The sequence below is a fragment of the Rhinopithecus roxellana genome, chromosome 12 (genome assembly GCF_007565055.1).
Source record: "Rhinopithecus roxellana isolate Shanxi Qingling chromosome 12, ASM756505v1, whole genome shotgun sequence".
NCBI classification, from domain to species: domain Eukaryota; kingdom Metazoa; phylum Chordata; class Mammalia; order Primates; family Cercopithecidae; genus Rhinopithecus; species Rhinopithecus roxellana.
The window spans coordinates 122,382,244-122,401,518 of NC_044560.1; the positions used below are offsets into that span (position 1 = coordinate 122,382,244).

At 49.1% G+C, this 19,275-nt stretch overlaps 1 protein-coding gene across 4 annotated transcripts; it reads left to right on the forward strand.

The window, feature by feature from the left end:
• Window positions 1–631: 631 nt before the first annotated feature.
• Window positions 632–18,582, forward strand: AKR1A1 (aldo-keto reductase family 1 member A1). Of its 4 annotated transcripts, none has more exons than XM_010363057.2 (10): window positions 632–674; window positions 897–953; window positions 10,973–11,062; window positions 14,782–14,901; window positions 15,075–15,226; window positions 16,514–16,709; window positions 17,018–17,217; window positions 17,461–17,533; window positions 17,677–17,763; window positions 18,424–18,582. In XM_010363057.2, exons 3-10 carry the CDS (start codon window positions 10,979–10,981, stop codon window positions 18,487–18,489), a joined length of 978 nt encoding a protein of 325 aa, XP_010361359.1. In that variant the 5' UTR covers window positions 632–674; window positions 897–953; window positions 10,973–10,978; the 3' UTR covers window positions 18,490–18,582. The 4 variants fall into 4 exon arrangements, with proteins under 4 accessions (XP_010361359.1, XP_010361361.1, XP_010361358.1 ...); XM_010363059.2 differs by having other exon boundaries at window positions 669–727; XM_010363056.2 differs by lacking the exon at window positions 632–674 and adding an exon at window positions 683–774.
• Window positions 18,583–19,275: the final 693 nt, after the last annotated feature.

Genomic DNA, 19,275 nt, shown 5'->3' on the forward strand with positions numbered 1-19,275 from the left:
GCGTGGTATCGGGCGCCTGTAATCCCAGCTACTTGGGAGGCTGAGGCACAGAATTGCTTGAACCAGGGAGGCGGAGGTTGCAATGAGCCGAGATCGCGCCACTGCACTCCAGCCTGGTCGACAGAGCGAGACTCCGTCTCAAAAAAAAAAAAAAAAAAAAAAAAAAAGAATATTCCTTTTCCAGGATTATCTTGAAGATTCAGCAAAACCATGTTCATTAAGTGTTACGCACAGTGCCTGGCACATAACATGCTGCACGGGTCTATGGTCCAGACAAAGGGACCAGGCACTTTTCCAGCGCCTGGATCTGCAGACCTGAGGTCTTCAGTATTCTGGTCAACCTCGGTGTTGCAGCTGCTCTCTGGACCTCAGTTTGCTTGAACTAAATGTAACGCGGCCAACTTAGGTAAACTTTGGGTATCCAGCCAACCTGACTTTAGGAAGAGTATGGAGCCAGGGATGGAATTGTGAATCCGGAGGGCCGACACCAGAAGAACCTGCAACGTAGCATCTGGGACCTTACTTCCCCCGGAAAAGCGCCAGCGGCGGCGCCCAGGCGCGCGGTGCAATGTGGGCCAGTAAGAGGCGCGGCTGGCCCAGCCCCCTGGACCGCCCACGTGGCCAGCGCCACCTGCCTCATTGTGCCTAGGACTTCTCCAAACTCGCGCTGCGGAGTAAGTGACCAAGTTCCGGCCAGGTCGACCTCGAGGATCCAGAGGTGGAGACGGTACTACCTCCCAGCTCTGGTTTCCATCCCCTTCAGGTCCTTCCTTGGTAGGCGGGGAAGGAGGTCCACCCTGCGCGTGATCCTTTATGCCCGGCCCCTGCCCCTCCCTCCGGGTGGAGCTTCCTCCTCACCGCCAGACTTAAGCTAAGGACCGTTGGATCTTTGGCAGGGTGCAGAACTGAGCCCAGGCCACACTACTGTGTTCACGCTCTGTGCTTGTGCCAAGGTGAGTTTCTCTTGCTGCTGGCCTTTCTCCCAGAAGAGATGGCCTCAATCCTTTACTACTGAATGTCAGCCCCTCGGGTTGAGCGAAGAGCGCAGGGCACTGGAGGGGACGAGACATGGTTTCGGATTTGAGCTCTTCTTTTCTCTGTATGATCTTGCTAATTTCCCAGTTTCTCTGAACTTAAGTTTCCTCAGCAGTAAAATGTGGTCCTACATTAGAACTGTAGCAAGAATTGAGATAAAGCTTTGAAGGCGCACAGCGCATACTAGGTGATCTGTAAGTTTTAATTGCCCTCTTTTTGTTTGCTCACCTACGTGCTTTTTCCAGCTGCTCGGACTTTCTTACGCAGGTGCAGGGATGGTTCTCGGAAGTGGAGGGAAGTGGGGATAATTCTCTTACTTAGACGCCTGCCTCGAGTCTGGGAAAGTCCAACATGTTATTCTGTTGCCCCAGAACTCTGTTAAAGTGAGACACAGATCTGAACCTTCACTGGATGAGGCTACTGTTAATTAACTCTTCCGCTTCAGATCGTTCATATTCAGGGCTGCAGGCCTGTTACTTTTCCAAAATCTGTTTCCTTATCTTTGATACAGGAGCAATCTCAGTATGATTCTATCTGGTCCACTGGGATTTTTTGCCGAGTATAGTAAAGTGCTTTGATATTCTTCAAGAGGATTCTTTCCAGGTTTTCCAAGAAGTAAAGGAAGATGGTGACAGAGGCAGCGACTTCCTCAAATGTCCTTCCAGCTGGCCAAACTCAACCTGTCAAGATCTCTCCCCCATAAGCTGTGTGTGTGTGTGTGTGGTGTGTGTGTGTGTGGTGTGTGTGTGTGTGGTGTGTGTGTAGCGTGTACATTGTATGTATGTATGTATGGGACAGGTACTCAAGGAATGAGAGGTTCAGGCAGATGACAGGCTCAGACCTCAAGCAGTAGCCAGGTTTGTGGGGGAAATCTATATATAAACAGAAAGAAAAATGTAGTGATGTGCACATGCTATCAGTACATGGAAGTAGCCATCCATTTAGTTGTTTATTTTCTTTTTAGAGATGGGTGGGGGTCTCTCGCTCTGTTGCCCAAGCTGGAGTGTAGTGGTGAAATCCTTGCTCAGTGCAGCCTCAAACTTGTGGGTTCAAGTGATCCTGCCACCTCAGCCTTTGGACTATAAAGTGCATGCCACTGTGCCCAGTTAATCTTTAAAAAAAAGAAAAAAAATTTCTCCCTAGCAAGCACACTCAGAAAGAAAAAAACAAATTTTTGTAGAGACAGTGTCTCCCTTTGTTGCCCAGGTTTCAAGTGATCTTCCCGCCTCAGCCTGCCCAGGTGCTGAGATTACATGTATGAGCCACTGTACCTGGAAAGGAGCCAGAAATGTAAAGTGCTAGCTGAAGGATGAGCAGCAGTTAGCCAGGCAAAGGTAGGGTTTGGGGAAGGAAAGTGTGCAGACACCTAGAGTCAGGTAAGTAGTGTGACCCTGTTGAGTGTTCAAAGTCTGGAATAGTCTGACATGAGGAGGTGGTGAAATGAGGAAGATAGGAGCCAGGTTTTGAGTAGCCTGGACTTTATCCTGAATATAGGGGAGAACTGCTGGAAGGGTTTGAGACTGGGAGTCACATGGTTGGATCTGGTGATGGACTGTGGGAAGAGGGATCACACTGGAAGCTGAGATCTGTGGTTTAAGTAAAGAGTGATGGTCAGCTGGGCACAGTGGCTCACATACCCCAGCACTTTGGGAGGCCGAGGCAGGAGGATCATCTGAGGTTAGGAGTTCGAGACAAGCCTGGCCAACATGGCGAAACCCTGTCTCTACTAAAAATACATAAAGTAGCTGGGTGTGGTAGCACACACCTGTAATCACAGCTACCCGGGAGGCTGAGGGAGGAGAATCACTTGAACCCGGGAGGCTGAGGTTGCAGTGAGGCAAGATCATGCCACTGCACTCCAGCCTGGGCAACAGAGTGAGACTCTGTCTCAAAAAAAAATTTGAAGAGGCTGGGCGCGGTGGCTCATGCCTGTAATACCAGCACTTTGGGAGGCTGAGGCTAGCAGATCACGAGGTCAAGAGATAGAGACCATCCTGGCCAACATGGTGAAACCCCGTCTGTACTAAAGATACAAAAATTACCTGGGCGTGGTGGCATGTGCCTGTAGTCCCAGCTACTGGGGAGGCTGAGGCAGGAGAATCAGTTGAACCTGGGAGGCGAAGGTTGTAGTGAGCTGAGATCACACCACTGTACTCCAGCCTGGTGACAGAGCAAGACTCTGTCTCAAAAAAAAAAAAAGAGTAATGGTGGTCAGAGATGGGGCAGTGGCAGTGGAGGTAGATGTGGATGAACTAGAGAAAGATTTAGGAATATATATTTTAAAATTCTTTTCACATACATCAAGAAGTACAGGAAGTATTATTGCAGTCTTAGGTCTTAGGTTACATATTAGAGCATTCTCTTTTTCTGTATCTATAAGTATTAACAAGATTTAAAACCCAGCTAAACTGACAAAATCTGGCCAACATTACATATGTAAGGTGATTTTCCAAGCTGACTTTTTTAGAAGTATAGAAGAGGCCAGGCGCGGTAGCTCACGCCTGTAATCCCAACACTTCGGGAGGCCGACGCGGGCAGATCACGAGGTCAGGAGATCGAGACCATCCTGGCTAACACAGTGAAACACTATCTCTACTAAAAAATACTAAAACATTAGTTGGACGTGGTGGCGGGCGCCTGTAGTCCCAGCTACTCGGGAGGCTGAGGCAGGAGAATGGCATGAACCTGAGAGGTGGAGCTTGCAATGAGCCGCGGTCGCATCACTGCACTCCAGCCTGGGTGACAGAGCAAGACTTCGTCTCAAAAAAAAAAAAACAAAGTATAGGAGAAAGCCACACCTGCAATCCCAGCACTTTAGGAGGTCAAGGTGGGAGGGTCACTTGAGGCCAGAAGTTTGAGAGGGCAGCATAGTGAGACCCTATCTCTACAAAAGAAAAATAAGGCCAGGCATGGAAACTCACACTTATAATCCCGGCACTTTGGGAGCCTGAGGCAGAAGGATCACTTGAGCCCAAGAGTTTGAGACCAGCCTGGGCAACGAGGAGAAACCCTGTCTCTACGAAAAATAGAAAAAATAAGCTGGACACGGTGGCCCATGCTTCTAGTCCCAGCTACCTGGGAGGCTGAATGGAGAAGATAGCTTGAGCCTGGGAAGTGGAGGTTGCAGTGAGCTGAGATCACACCACTGCCCTCCAGCCTGGACATTAGAGTGAGACTCTGTCTTAATAAATAAGTAAATAAATAAGCTGGGTGTGGTGACATGTGCCTGTAGTCCCAGCTACTTGGGATTGCTCCAGTCCAGGAGTTCGAGGCTGCAGTGAGTCATGAATGGGCCACTGCACTCCAGCCTGGGCAACAGAGTGAGACCCTGTCTCAAAAAGAAAAGTACAGGAGAAAATACTCTCCTCACCAACTACTCCCACACCAGCCTTTGTGGGAGGCAGAGGAAAGGCCCATGCAGCCAGGAAACACTCATGTAGATATTGTTTCCTTTTTTTCCTGCGTCTTCTAGTTCCCTGCCTCCAAGCAGCAACTGTAGAGCCCTTTGAGAAAGAAAGAATTCAACAGAGGGAAGGAACCTAAGCACTGAATTGGAAATAATAAAACCTGAGTCCTGATAATACCCCCCTCCCCACTCAACCCACACATCTCCCTTTCATACTTCAAGATAACATGAGGGTTTCTGGCTGGGCACGGCGGGTCATGCCTATAATCCCAGTATGTTGGGCCGAGGTGGGTGGATTGCTTGAGGTCAGGAGTTTGAGACCAGCTTACCCAACATGGTGAAACCCTGTCTCTACTAAAAAATACAAAAACTTGGCTGGGTGTGGTGGTGGACGCCTGTAATCCCAGCTACTCTGGAGTCTGAGGCAGGAGAATCACTTGAACCTAGGAAGTAGAGGTTGCAGTGAGCCAAGATCATGCCACTGTACTCCAGCCTGGGTGACAGAGCAAGACTCCGTCTTAAAGTAAAAACAAAAGCTAGCCGGGTGCAGTGGCTCACACCTGCAATCTCAGCACTTTGGGAGGCCAAGGCAGGTGGATTACAAGGTCAGGAGTTTGAGACCAGCCTGGCCAATATAGTGAAACCCCGACTCTACTGAAAATACAAAAATTAGCCAAGCGTGGTGGCGGGCACCTGTAGTCCCAGCTACTCGGGAGGCTGAGGCAGGAGAATTGCTTGAACCTGGGAGGTGGAGGTTGTGGTGAGCCAAGATTGCGTCATTGCCCTCCAGCCTGGGCAACAAGAATGAAACTCTATCTCAAAGAAAATAAATAAATAAAATAAAAGTTGGGCTGGGCACAGTGGCTCACACCTGTAATCCCAGCAGTTTGAAAAGCTGAGGCTGGTGGATCACCTGAGATCAGGAGTTCAAGACCAGCCTGGCCAATATGGTGAAACCCTGTCTCTACTAATAATACAAAAATTAGCTGGGTGTAGTAGCACACCCATGTAATCCCAGCTACTCAAGAGGCTAAGTCAGGAGAATCACTTGAACCCAGGAGGTGGAAGTTGCAGTGAGCTGACATTGTGCCATTGCACTCCAGCCTGGGCGACAAGAGTGAAACTCCGTCTCAAAAAATTAATAATAATAAAAAAGATAACATGAGGGTTTCTGAATGTTGCCAAAGGTCCAGATAGGCAGTTCCTGACAAGCTTGGAGTTTGGAATCTGTTAATGCACGGCTAGGCTGGAAAGCAGTTGTATCAAGCAGAAGATGAGGAAGTCAGCAGCCGACTGAGGATGATTTTCTGTCTTAGAGAAAAACATCTATGTGGCACCTTCATTCTTCCCTAGGGAGCTCTTGTTCTTTGCATATCTCCTACCTCTTTCATCCCTGTCCCCCAAGCCTCAGCCCTTTTGGTGTTCAGTTTCACCAGCAAAAGAAAAGGAGAAGCAAGATTCAAGTTTCTTCTTTCTTTTCCCCTTAAGTCAGGGTGTTGTTCAAGCTTTCACCCCAGTTGTAATTTCAGAGCCTTCTCATGTGTGTTGGGTAATCTGCAAGAGGCCAACAGGTCATTGGGCAGTAAGCCCAGGAAACCTACCTTAGACCCCGGTGGCAGCAGGCCACCAGGTTCCTCTTGTCAGGTCCAGACTTGCTTACTTGATCCCTTAGAAACTTGTGTCCTTGGCCGGGCGCGGTGGCTCAAGCCTGTAATCCCAGCACTTTGGGAGGCCGAGACGGGCGGATCACGAGGTCAGGAGATCGAGACCATCCTGGTCTACACTGTGAAACCCCGTCTCTACCAAAAAAATACAAAAAACTAGCCGGGCGAGGTGGCGGGCGCCTGTAGTCCCAGCTACTCGGGAGGCTGAGGCAGGAGAATGGCGTGAACCTGGGAGGCGGAGCTTGCAGTGAGCTGAGATCGGGCCACTGCACTCCAGCCTGGGCGACAGAGCGAGACTCCGTCTCAAAAAAAAAAAAAAAAAAAAAAAAAAAAAAAAAAGAAACTTGTGTCCTTGAAAAGTTTGATTGTAAAGAGCATTGCCCTGGTAGTTTGTGGTCTGATGCTCAGATTGAACAGTTTCAATTTTGTTTTAGCAGAAAAGAGTGGTTTCCAAAATCAACTTAAACTAGATATAAAATTCTTCCTGGGTCAGAAGTATTAGGAAAGACAGTGTTGGTGTATTAGCTTTACTCACAACTTGTCTTTTTTTTTTTCTTTTTTTTTTTTGAGATGGAGTCTCACTCTGTGGCCCATGCTGGAGTGCAGTGGCATGATCTCAGTTCACTGCAACCTCTGCCTCCTAGGTTCAAGTGATTCTCCTGCCTCAGTTGCTCGAGTAGCTGGGATTACAGACACGCACCACCATGCCCAGCTAATTTTTGTGTTTTTAGTAGAGAGGGGGTTTTGCCATGTTGGCCAGGCTGGTCTCGAACCCCTGACCTCAAGTGATCCGCCTGCATTGGCCTCCCAAAGTGCTGGGATTACAGACGTGAGCCACTGTACCTGGCCTCAACTTGTCTTATTGTTATTATTATTATTATTATTTGAGACAGGATCTCACTCTGTTGCCCAGACTGGAGTGCAGTGGCGCTATATCGGCTCACTGCAACCTCCGCCTCCTGAGTTCAGGCAATTCTCATGTCTCAGCCTCCCAAGTAGCTGAGATTACAGGCATGTACCACCATGCACAGCTAATTTTTTTTTTTTTTTTGATGTGGAGTCTTGCTCTGTTGCCCAAGCTGGAGTACAGTGTCCCGATCTCAGCTCACTGCAACCTGCACCTCCCGAGTTCAAGCGATTCCTCCTGTCTCAGCCTCCTGAGTAGCTGGGACTACAGGCACATGCCATCACACCCGGCTAATTTTTGTATTTTTAATAGAGACGGGGTTTCACCATGTTGGTCAGGCTGGTCTCGAACTCCTGAGCTCAGGTGATCCGTCCGCCTCGGCCTCCCAGAGTGCTGGGATTACAGGCGTGAGCCACCACTCCCGGCCACAGCTGCTTATTACTTGCTCTATCCTATATCCTTTTAGAACCTGGAAACTAAGATTATATTTGTAAAGATATTGTTAGCAATTAAATCAATCCCAAGAGTGATATTCATGGTACCGATGAGATCAAGGGAAAAGGTTATATCTACCTCATTGGCTCTTGGTGTGAACGTTCTCTCTCCTTTTCTTTCACTTGGCTAACTCCTGTTCAGTTATTCTTTAGTACTTGACTCAGGAAGAGATGGCCTCCAAGAAGCCATCCTAGCAAGGTTACTCTTTTCTTGCCACCCTTGTGCAGCTCTTGTGCAGAATTTGATCAATGCTCTTATCACAGTGTACTGATATCACCTGTTCCCATTACAAGACCATAAACTGAAGGAAGGCAGTTTAAATATTTAAATATGTTTTTCTCTTGGGTTTTGCACAAGAGTTGGAACATTCAATTTACTGATAAAATGAGTATTGTTGGGCCATTTGGTGACTTCTTATTTTCATAGCTTTCCAGAGGGGGAGGCTCCAGTTATCTTTGGTTGGAAATTTACTTGTATCTGTAATTAGTTATTTTTCTGCTGCACTGAAGTCATGTGTATAGTGTCCCCTTCCTGGTAAGAGTTCTTCCCCTTGACTCTTGGGAATTCTTATAAATCAGTGTCAATATTTCTTTGTCCTTTCCCTTTTCTTTTTTTTTTTTTTTTTTTTTTGAGGCGGAGTCTCGCTCTGTCGCCCGGACTGGAGTGCAGTGGCCAGATCTCAGCTCACTGCAAGCTCCGCCTCCTGGGTTTACGCCATTCTCCTGCCTCAGCCTCCCGAGTAGCTGGGACCACAGGCGCCCGCCACCTCGCCCGGCTAGTTTTTGTATTTTTAGTAGAGACGGGGTTTCACCGTGTTAGCCAGGATGGTCTCGATCTCCTGACCTCGTGATCCGCCCGTCTCGGCCTCCCAAAGTGCTGGGATTACAGGCTTGAGCCACCGCGCCCGGCCCTTTCCCTTTTCTGTAGCACATCATACATGTATCTACCGTGAGTATCTTTTTATAGGTCTGTGTTTATTTGCCTTTTTTCCATTAGCTCCTTCTTAGATCCTTGGTTTTGCCACTTCTTTTTTTTTTTTTTTTTTTTTGAGATAGAGTCTCCCTCTGTTGCCCAGGCTGGAGTGCAGTGATGCGATCTCAGCTCACTGCAAACTCCGCCTCCCTGATTCAAGTGATTCTCCTTCAGGCTCCCGAGTAGCTGGGATTATAGGTGCCTGCCACCACACCCAGCTAATTTTTGTATTTTTAGTAGAGACGGGGTTTCACCACGTTGGCCAGGCTGGTCTCGATCTCTTGACCTCGTGATTCACCTACCTCGGCCTCCCAAAGTGCTGGGATTGCAGGCATGAGCCACTGTGCCCAGCCGGTTTTACCACTTCTTAGCTGTTGATTTGGAGCAAATAACTTCACTTTTTAAAATTTTTTTGAGACGGAATCTGGCTCTGTCATCCAAGCTGGAGTGCAGTAGCGCAGTCTTGGCTCACTACAACCTCCGTCTCCCAGGTTCAAATGATTCTCCAGCCTCAGCCTCCAGAGTAGCTGGGACTACAGGCGTATGCCACCACGCCTAGATAATTTTTGTATTTTTTGGTAGAAATGGGGTTTCACCATGTTGGCCAGGCTGGTCTCTAACTTCTGACCTCAAGTGATCTGCCTGCCTTGGCCTCCTTATGTGCTCGTATTACAGGCGTGAGCCACAGCACCTAGTCTAACTTCACTTCTTTGAGCCTATTTTCTCAACTAAAAAATTAAAGATCTGGATATGGTGGCTCATACCTGTAATCCTGGCAACTCAGGGTGCTGAAGCGGGTGGATAGCTTGAGGCCAGAAGTTCAAGACCAGCCTGGGCAACCTAGCCAAACCCCATCTCTAAAAAAGTTTAAAAACATCCAGGTGTGCTGGCACAGGCCTGTAGTCCCAGCTACTTGGAAGGCTGAGGCAGGAATATCACTTGAGCTTAGTAGGAGTTCAAGGCTGCAGTGAACCATGATCATACCACCATTCTCCAACCTAGGAGACAGAACCAGACCCTGAGTCTAAAAAAGAGTTCCTTTTTTAGGACTCCCTTTACCTCCCTTGTAGGAGCCCACTCAGGCCTACCAGCATGACTGACCAGACCTCTGTGAAAGGTACTTAGAGAATAGAATCTCTGTAGTTCTTTTTTTTTTTTTTTTTCTGAGATAAAGTCTCACTCTATTGCCCAGGCTGGAGTGCAGTGGTGCGATCTCAGCTCACTGCAACCTCCGCCTCCTGGGTTCAAGTGATTCTCCTGCCTCAGCCTCCCGAGTAGCTGGGACTACAGGCGCCCGTCACCACGCCCGGCTGATTTTATTTATTTTTAGTAGAGACGGGCTTTCACTGAGTTAGCCAGGATGGTCTCGATCTCCTGACCTCATGATCCACCCGCCTCGGCCTCCCAAAGTGCTGGGATTACAGGTGTGAGCTGCCATGCCTGGCCGAGAATCTGTAGTTCTGACAACCTCCTGGGAACGTTCATTTCATTGTCAGAGAAGTGGTCCCTTCCTGGGCCTATTCAGTTACCTGGTCTCTTTCTCTCATAATGGCCTTTGCCTGCCTTACACTGGCTTGAGACCTTATTTAGTCAAGACTGGGTGCTTCTGTGTGGCCACCCTGCTTTTATTTTTAGATAGTGCAGTTCTTTAATAGAGATCTTTAGCCTGCCACAGAAAAGGGCATCCAAGCTGGTGGTCTGGTTAGTATTTGTTCAGGAGCTACTGGCCATGGTTGGTTTTGGGCACCCTGTCTCCACCGCCTTTGCTCACAGGCACGTACATAACCATGTGTTTGTCCTCCACCTCTGTCCCCTCTTCCCCACCCCTTCCTGGCCCATGCTTTATAGAGTGCAGTGGCATGATCTCTGCTCACTGCAACCTCCCCCTCCCAGGTTCAAGTGATTCTTGTGCCTCAGCCCCGCGAGTAGCTGGGACTGCAGGTGTGTGCCACCATGCCCAGATAATTTTTGTATTTTTAGTAGAGATGGGGTTTCACCATGTTGGCCCAGCTGGTCTTGGACTCTTTTTTTTTTTTTTTTTTTGAGACGGAGTCTCGCTCTGTTGCCCAGGCTAAAGTGCAGTGGCCCAATCTCGGCTCACTGCAAGCTCCGCCTCCCAGGTTCACACCATGCTCCTGCCTCAGCCTCCAGAGTAGCTGGGACTACATGTGCCTGCCACCACACCCAGCTGATTTTTTTGTATTTGTAGTAGAGACAGGGTTTCACCATGTTAGCCAGGATGGTCTTGATCTCCTGACCTCATGATCCACCCGCTTCGGCCTCCCAAAGTGCTGGGATTACAGGCGTGAGCCACTGCGCCCAGCCTTGAATTCTTGACCTCGGGTGATCTGCCCGCCTCGACCTCCCAATGTGCTGGGATTTCAGGCATGAGCCACTGTGCCCAGCCGCTTTGCAGTATTCTTGACAGTGGATATCTGAGACCTGAACAACAGCACTAACCCCAACACCATTCTCTTCCCATCTGTGTTTCAGGGGGCAATGGCGGCTTCCTGTGTTCTCCTGCACACTGGGCAGAAGATGCCTCTGATTGGTCTGGGTACCTGGAAGAGTGAGCCTGGTCAGGTGAGGGATGGGGGAAGAAAAGAAAAACTTGTTGAGTCTCTGCCTGCATTTTCCTAGCAGCCCCATCCCCATACTCCCCTTCCAGTAGAGATGAGCCTGGAGAGCAGTGGGAAGAGATGAAAGAAGAGACCAGTTATATACGCTGGGCTTCCCCAGCTGACTCAGAGTGGCCTGAGGGACCCAGCAGCGCTGGGGGCATAGGAAGGACATCTTTCTCTAACTGGATCTGCACTGAATGCTGTGGCAGACATGCGGCCCCTCTGTGCCCATCCCTGTGCTATGACCCCTAATATGGCAGTTATCACCCTGTGCTGTGATCATGTCTCCTCTCCCACACTGGGTTCTTTGAGGGTTTAGCCTCTCCCTACTGCTCAGTCCAGAATTAGGCATATAGAAGGTGTCAAGGTTTGAAGAATAACTAGGTGGATTGTATAGACCAAAGGTCAGCAAGCTTTTTTTTTTTACTTGAGACAGGGTCTTGCTGTGTTGCCCAGGCTGGAGTGCAGTGGCACGATCTTGACTCATGGCAGCCTTGACCTCCTGGGCCCAAAAGTGACCCTTGCACCTCAGCCTCCTGAGTAGCTGGGACCACAGGCACACACTAACATACAGGTCCAGCAAACTTTTTTTTTCTGAGACTGAGTCTCACTCTGTTCCCCAGGCTGGAGTACAGTGGCATGATCTTGGCTCACTGCAACCTCCGCCTCATGTGATTCTCGTGCCTCAACCTCCTAAGTAACTGGGACTATAAGCATGAGCCACCACACCTGGTTAATTTTTTTATTTTTAGTAGAGACAGGGTTTTACCATATTGTCAAGGCTGCTCTTGAACTCCTGACCTCAGGTGATCCACCTGCCTTGGCCTCCCAAAGTGCTGGGATTACAGGTGTGAGCCACCTCGCCCAGTCACAAACTTTTTTTTAAAGAACAAGATGGGGCCAAGTGTGGTGACTCATACCTATAATCCCAGCACTTGGGGAGGCTGAGGCAGGAAGAGTGCTTGAGCCCAGGAATTTGAGACCAGACTGGGCAATACAGTGAGACCCCATTTCTACAAAAAATTTAAAAAATTAGAATGTGCCTGTGGTCCCAACTACTCGAGAGGCTGAGTTAGGGGGATTGCTGGAGCCCTGGAAGCCGAGGCTGCAGTGACCTATGACCACACCACTGCACTCCAGCATGGACAGAGCGAGGCCATCTTAAAAAAAAAAAAAAAAGTAGGCTGGACACTGTGGCTCACGCCTATAATCCCGGCACTTTGCGAGGCCAAGGCAGGTAGATCACAAGCTCAGGAGTTCGAGGCCAGCTTGGCAGACATGATGAAACCCCGTCTCTACTAAAAATACAAAAATTAGCCAGGCATGGTGGCACACGCCTGTAATCCCAGCTACTTGGGAAGCTGAAGCAGGAGAATTGCTTGAACCTGGGAGGCAGAGGTTGCAGTGAGCCACAATTGTGCCACTGCACTCCAGCCTAGGCAACAGAGCAAGACTCCATCTAGGGGAACAAAAATAAAGGAAAAGAAAATTAAAAAACAATTCGATTATATTGGACAAGTTACAGATGGAGGTGATTATATACTCATGTGACCTTTTAATAAGTAATCACTTAAGCTGGGTGCAGTGGCTCACGCCTGTAATCCCAGCACTTTGGAAGGCTGACGCGGGCAGATCACCTGAGGTCTGGAGTTTGAGACCAGCCTGACCAACACAGAGAAACCCCATCTACTAAAAATACAAAATTAGCCAGGCGTGGTGATGCATGCCTGTAATCCCAGCTACTCAGGAGTCTGACGCAAGAGAATCGCTTGAATCCGGGAGGCGGAGGTTGCAGTGAGCCGAGATCGTGTCATTGCACTCCAGCCTGGGTAACAAGAACAAAACTCCGTCCCAAGAAAAATAATAATAAAATAAATACATAACCACTTAAAAATGTAAATGTAGTTCTTAACTCAAGGACTATTAAAGTTGATAATTGACCCCTGGTGTGGACCCTCCCAGCTGAGGGGAGTCTGGGAATGTAGACCTGCTCTCTTAGGGTGGACGTAGCTATGAGATTTGGCTCCTGCCTGGAATGGGGCATTTCCCCAGCGCTTCTTCCTTCTTCCTTGGGAATCTGGAGTCAGAGTGAAGACAAGTTTGGGGATTACGTTTGAGAGAAGTCCCAGCAGAGAGAACAGATTCTTCTATCTGGAACTTAAACTGGTATTTGTGGTGTGTGCTTGGATGAGCTGTGTCTTTTTTCCCTTTTGCTTTCTTTCCTATAGCTGCTTAGGAGCCTGGAGCCAGGGTCCCTGTACTTCAGTCAGGCAGTTGTCACAGCCTCGGACACGTCCATGAGCTAGGTCAAGGCAGGGGGTGGGGGCCACAGCCAAGGTCAAGTCGGGGCCTGGAACAACAGGGGTCAGATGTTAAGGGAAGTACGTCTGCACCCAGGTGGGGATCTTGAATACTATGCCAGGCACCCACAACAAGAGCTTTGGGTGCTTTGTGTCTAGGGCTGGGTACCCTTGGTTCTGCTGCTGATGCCATGTTTCCAGTCTGGATTTTAGCAAAATTAACTAACCCATCCTTCTACCTGATGCCTGTTTTCTTCTCTCTCATTAGGGGGTTCTGGGTCCAGCTTTCAGCCCACTTATCTGCCTTCCTTAATCTTTTCCCCCTTCTAACCTCTTTTGCTGGCGTGTGCTCTCAGAGCTCCCAGAGTCTGTCTGCATGACTTCCTGTATGTTGTTGGCCTAGGAATTTTTTCTTATGTTTCTCTAACTAGCTCCTTAGAACCTGAAACTTGTTTCTATGGTCTATACTTTTTTTTCTATCTATTTATCCATCTGTCTTCTGATTGAAAAAAAAATTTTTATTATTTTTTAAATTTTTAAAATGTTATTTATTTATTTAATTTATTTTTGAGATGGAGTCTTGCTCTGTCGCCCAGGCTGGAGTGCAGTGGTGCGATCTTGCCTCACTGGTCGAGACGAGGCTGGTCTCAAACTCCTGCCTTCAAGCAATCCTCCCATGTCTGCCTCCCAAAGTCCTAGGATTACAGGCATGAGCCACCATGCTCAGCCTGAAAAAATATTTACTAAAGCCTTCTTTATGGTAGATGGTAGATGCCGGGAAAATATTATTAGTTTTTGTTAGACCTTGCTGAGATGGCTTGGGTAGGAAGGCATCTTAGAGACTGGTTGGGGTGGGAGCAGAGCAAAGGGTTTGGAGCCTCTGAAGAGGCTTCTGGTCCCTTAGACTGAAACTATCTTCCATCTTTTTTTTTTTTTTGCGACGGAGTTTCGCTCTTGCTGCCAAGGCTGAAGTGCAGTGGCACAATCTCAGCTCACTGCAACCCCTGCCTCCCGGGTTCAAGTGATTCTCCTGCCTCAGCCTCCTGAGTAGCTAGGATTACAGGCACCTGCCACCACACCTGGCTAATTTTGTATTTTTAGTAGAGATGGGGTTTTCACCTTGTTGGCCAGGCTGACCTCCAGCTGGCCAGGCTGGTCTTGAACTCCTGACCTCAGGTGATATGCCCACTTCAGCCTCCCAAAGTGCTGGGATTACAGGCATGAGCCACCGCGCCCAGTTCATCTTCCATCTTTTCACCTCCACTGCATAGATGTGCCTGCTATATTTCTGACTGCCCCTCCCCCAGCATTAACCTTGGGGTGGCGACAGTAGAAGGCTGAAATCAATAGAGCTAAAACCTCTGCTTCTCTCACCTGGCAGGTAAAAGCAGCTGTTAAGTATGCCCTTAGTGTAGGCTACCGCCACATTGATTGTGCTGCTATCTACGGCAATGAGCCTGAGATTGGGGAGGCCCTGAAGGAGGACGTGGGACCAGGCAAGGTAAGGACTGGGGTTGTAAAGAGAGGTGGGGTGAGAGAACTTAGAAGCTGGGGCTGGGGCCCAGCTGGAGGGAATCTGGCATCAGCTTCCTTCCATTCCTCTCCCAGAGTTGAGCGTGGGTGAGACCAGGTGCTTGTGGCTCTTCTCACTGTAGGCCCTTCCCCCCACTCTAGGCGGTGCCTCGGGAGGAGCTGTTTGTGACATCCAAACTGTGGAACACCAAGCACCACCCCGAGGATGTGGAGCCTGCCCTCCGGAAGACTCTGGCTGACCTCCAGCTGGAGTATCTGGACCTGTACCTGATGCACTGGCCTTATGCCTTTGAGTGAGCCTTGCCAGAGCCTCATCTGGGGAATCAGGGGGTTTAGCAGGATGATGTTAGTAACTTATTGTAAGTCATAGCAGCAGAGCAGGATACAAACACTCATTTGCATGGCAAGCTGAGGAGCTTGACCTGGGATCTTAGCCTCTTCTGCTGTAGCAGCTTAGCTGTAGCTACAGGAGTTTAACTCTAGAAAAAGGAAGGCAATCTCACATGGTATGTACCCTGGGGTGTGCACCTGTAACCCTCCTGCTCCCTTTATTCATTCAGAAAAGGTGCTGACTTTTCTGTTGAGCCTCTGGGGTTAGAGTAATAAGTATGTCTCAGCAAAAGATGTGAGAAGAGCCCACCATTAGTGCCATGCCCTGTGCTGGAAGAAGGGCGGATAACTCCCTGAGGATGAGTTAAGAAAGACTTCCTAGGGGAGAGGAGATATCTAGGTCTAGGAAGAGAAGGGGGCATAAGCATTCCATGTAAACTTAACACTTGAGTTACGATCTGCAAGGATGAAAAAGCATGACTTTTTTGGCTGGGCACGGTGGCTCACACCTGTAATCCCAGCACTTTGGGAGGCCGAGGCAGGCAGATCATGAGATCAGGAGATCGAGACTATCCTGGCTAACATGGTGAAACCCCGTCTCTACTAAAAATACAAAAAAAATTAGCCAGGTGTGGTGGCAGGCGCTTGTAGTCCCAGCTACTCAGGAGGCTGAGGCAGGAGAATGGCGTGAACCCGGGAGGCAGAGCTTGCAGTGAGCCGAGATCGCGCTGCTGCCCTCCAGCCTGGGCGACAAAGTGAGACTCTGTCTCAAAAAAAAAAAAAAAAAAAGTGGGGGGGGCCAGGCGCGGTGGCTCAAGCCTGTAATCCCAGCACTTTGGGAGGCCGAGACGGGTGGATCACGAGGTCAGGAGATGGAGACCATCCTGGCTAACACGGTGAAACCCCATCTCTACTAAAAAATACAAAAAACTAGCAGGGCAAGGTGGCGGGCGCCTGTAGTCCGAGCTACTCAGGAGGCTGAGGCAGGAGAATGGCGTGAACCCGGGAGGCGGAGGCTGCAGTGAGCTGAGATCCAGCCACTGCACTCCAGCCTGGGCCACAGAGCGACACTCCATCTCAAAAAAAAAAAAAAAAAAGAAAAAGAAAAAAGAAAAAGCATGGCTTTTTAAAAATTCTTGGCCCTTTGTCCTCTCTGGGATTGGAGTTTGGGACACAGAGTGGCTGGATGGTCAGGTAGGGCAGAAGCCTGGCATTTGTGTCCACACTTGGTGGGGCTGTCTCTTACTCAGGCGGGGAGACAACCCCTTCCCGAAGAATGCTGATGGGACCATATGCTACGACTCCACCCACTATAAGGAGACTTGGAAGGCTCTGGAGGCACTGGTGGCTAAGGGGCTGGTGCGGGCGCTGGGCCTGTCTAACTTCAACAGTCGGCAGATCGATGACATACTCAGTGTGGCCTCCGTGCGTCCAGCTGTCTTGCAGGTAAGGACAGCAAGCAGATGAGTGGTTTAGGGGTTGTGTGCTCAAGAGCATGAGTGAGCAAACAATGGATCTGCTTAAGGGAGATGGCTAGCAAGTTGTCAGTGTTGGTGCAGAAGTCCTCTGCCTAAAGGTGGGCATTGAAGCAGTGGGAGAGAATGAAATTGCCGATGGGAAATGGTGAGAAAAACAGGCTGAGAAGGGGAGTGGGGTAGTCAGCAATAGGGGGTTGGTCCAGACATGCATGTCTGGGATGGGCCAAGCAAGCTGGGTGTGACCACTTCATGGTGATGGGTTATTCTTTGGCTCAGGTGGAATGCCACCCATACTTGGCTCAGAACGAGCTAATTGCCCACTGCCAAGCACGTGGCCTGGAGGTAACTGCTTATAGCCCTTTGGGCTCCTCTGATCGTGCATGGCGTGATCCTGATGAGCCTGTCCTGCTGGAGGAACCAGTAGTCCTGGCATTGGCTGAAAAGTATGGCCGATCTCCAGCTCAGATCTTGCTCAGGTACGGGGCAGTCTTAGGGAGAGGGCCCTGGGTTGGGAGGCAAGGGTTAAGGGATTTCTTGTTTCAGTGTCTGAGTGAGGCTAAGGATCTTGCCCTGTGATCTGGAGGGAGGCCACTCTAGGCATATTCCCCATTTCAGCAGGGCTCAGGTGCTCTAGGAGCTTAGGGAAGGCTGCATGGAGAACAAAATAATGTTTATGAATACTGACTCCTTTTCCTCATCTATCTAATCCCCCAACTTAGGTGGCAAGTCCAGCGGAAAGTGATCTGCATCCCCAAAAGTATCACTCCTTCTCGAATCCTTCAGAACATCAAGGTACTTGGTAACGGGTTCTATCTTCTTTAGCATTTTGGGACATTTTCTTGGCCCTCACTCTACCTGGGTAAAAAGGCAGTGTTGTGGAACCCCAGCTTCTGCTCACAAAGCTGTTGTTCCTGAACCCCACTCTCTATCCTCAGGTGTTTGACTTCACCTTTAGCCCAGAAGAGATGAAGCAGCTAAATGCCCTGAACAAAAATTGGCGATATATTGTGCCTATGCTTATGGTGAGGATGTATCAGCCCCCTAGACTCGGTGAATGTGAGATTTGGGGTGGGATTCTGGCCCAGGTGTGACCTCAGGCTTGCTGGTTGTGAGAGGGACACAATGTTGTAGGTGAGATTGCTATGCTGGACATAGTGCTCTCATTTCTCTTTATTGAGCTCAGGGAAGTAGTATGGCTCAGGGATAAGGCATATAACCTGTGAGTCTCAGTGCTGCTTCTTGATATCTTGTAACCTAGAGCAAGTTATTAAAGTTCTCCAAGCCTCAGCTTCGTATGTGTAAAATAAGCCCAGTTCCTGACATGTAGTAGATTCTCAGCAAATGATATGAGGAGAGCCCAGAAGGCATTGTTGACCTCACTCAAGGGGTTGGGTTGGGAGGGAAGTCTGCTGTACTTAGGGAAATAAATGGTTCCTGGCCTCTTGATCTCAGTTGAGACTGCACACTCTTAGGGGCAGGGGCAGCTACATATCAGGCTGTGGGTTTGGTGCTAGAATGCTGTTGATACTGTGATGTTCTCTGAGATGGGGATCCTGGCCACTGCCATCTGACATAATGTTGTACACAGATTAGTTTTGTTTAGGATGATTTGGGGAAGACGCCTGGAGTCTTTGGAATGGCAACTCCTGCTGATGGAGTAATCTATCTGTGTCTCTTTCCAGGTGGATGGGAAGAGAGTCCCAAGGGATGCAGGGCATCCTCTGTACCCCTTTAATGACCCGTACTGAGATTACAGCTTCTTGGCCTCCCTTCCACCTCTCCAGCTAATGAAGTCCTGCCACAGTGGAAAGAGGGAGTTAATAAAGCCATTGGAGCACCCATATTGCTTGCTTGTCTTATTTGCCTGGTCAGGCCTGAGATGGAGGCTGTTTCCCTCAGGGATGACAGGCCTAGGGCTGCTGGATGTGACCTGCCCTTGAAGCCCAAATATTCGTTCTGGAGGAACCTGTGAGGAGGCTGAGTAATTCCTTATCTTTGCATTAGGCACGTTGGGAAGTAGCGCCATCTACTGGCAAATCTTAAGCACTGCAATGCTTCCCTAGAGTCTTGTCAAGAATGCCTCAGGAGTGAGCAATCAGGGCAATGATTGTCCATTGGTTTCAAGGCATTGCTGGACCTGGGCCCTGAGTTTCCATCCCCCTGTCCTGATCAGTGCCTAGGTTTAGCAATATGAAGAATCCAAACGACTTACATTCAGAAGTTAGGGAATCCCAGCTTGCAAAATCACAAAAGATGGGGACAGGGGCTTTTTCCATCAGACACTTATGGTCAGTGTGCATAGGTGACCTGCAGGAGGCAGAGTCCAGCCCAGACCTTGTCACTTGGCCCCTAAGGCCCAATCTTATGCACTTTTTATTGGTGGCCACCAGAGGCCACTGATAAACAGGTTTTAGGAAGGTTTTTGGCAAATCTGTCTAAACTCCAGTCACACGAAACTCATTTTACTTTCCCAAACTATTGCTCTTCTTTCAAGAAGTATTTATTGGGTACTTATGGGTTAGGCATGATGCTAG

What these genes read in the sequence shown, in the direction of transcription:
- AKR1A1 (XM_010363057.2), top strand. Translation starts at nt 10,979, where the DNA reads ATGGCGGCTTCCTGTGTTCTCCTGCACACTGGGCAGAAGATGCCTCTG. An exon ending in TGCGTCCAGCTGTCTTGCAG is followed by an intron (nt 16,710 to 17,017) that starts GTAAGGACAGCA and finishes TCTTTGGCTCAG; the next exon opens with GTGGAATGCCACCCATACTT. An exon ending in ATATTGTGCCTATGCTTATG is followed by an intron (nt 17,764 to 18,423) that starts GTGAGGATGTAT and finishes GTCTCTTTCCAG; the next exon opens with GTGGATGGGAAGAGAGTCCC.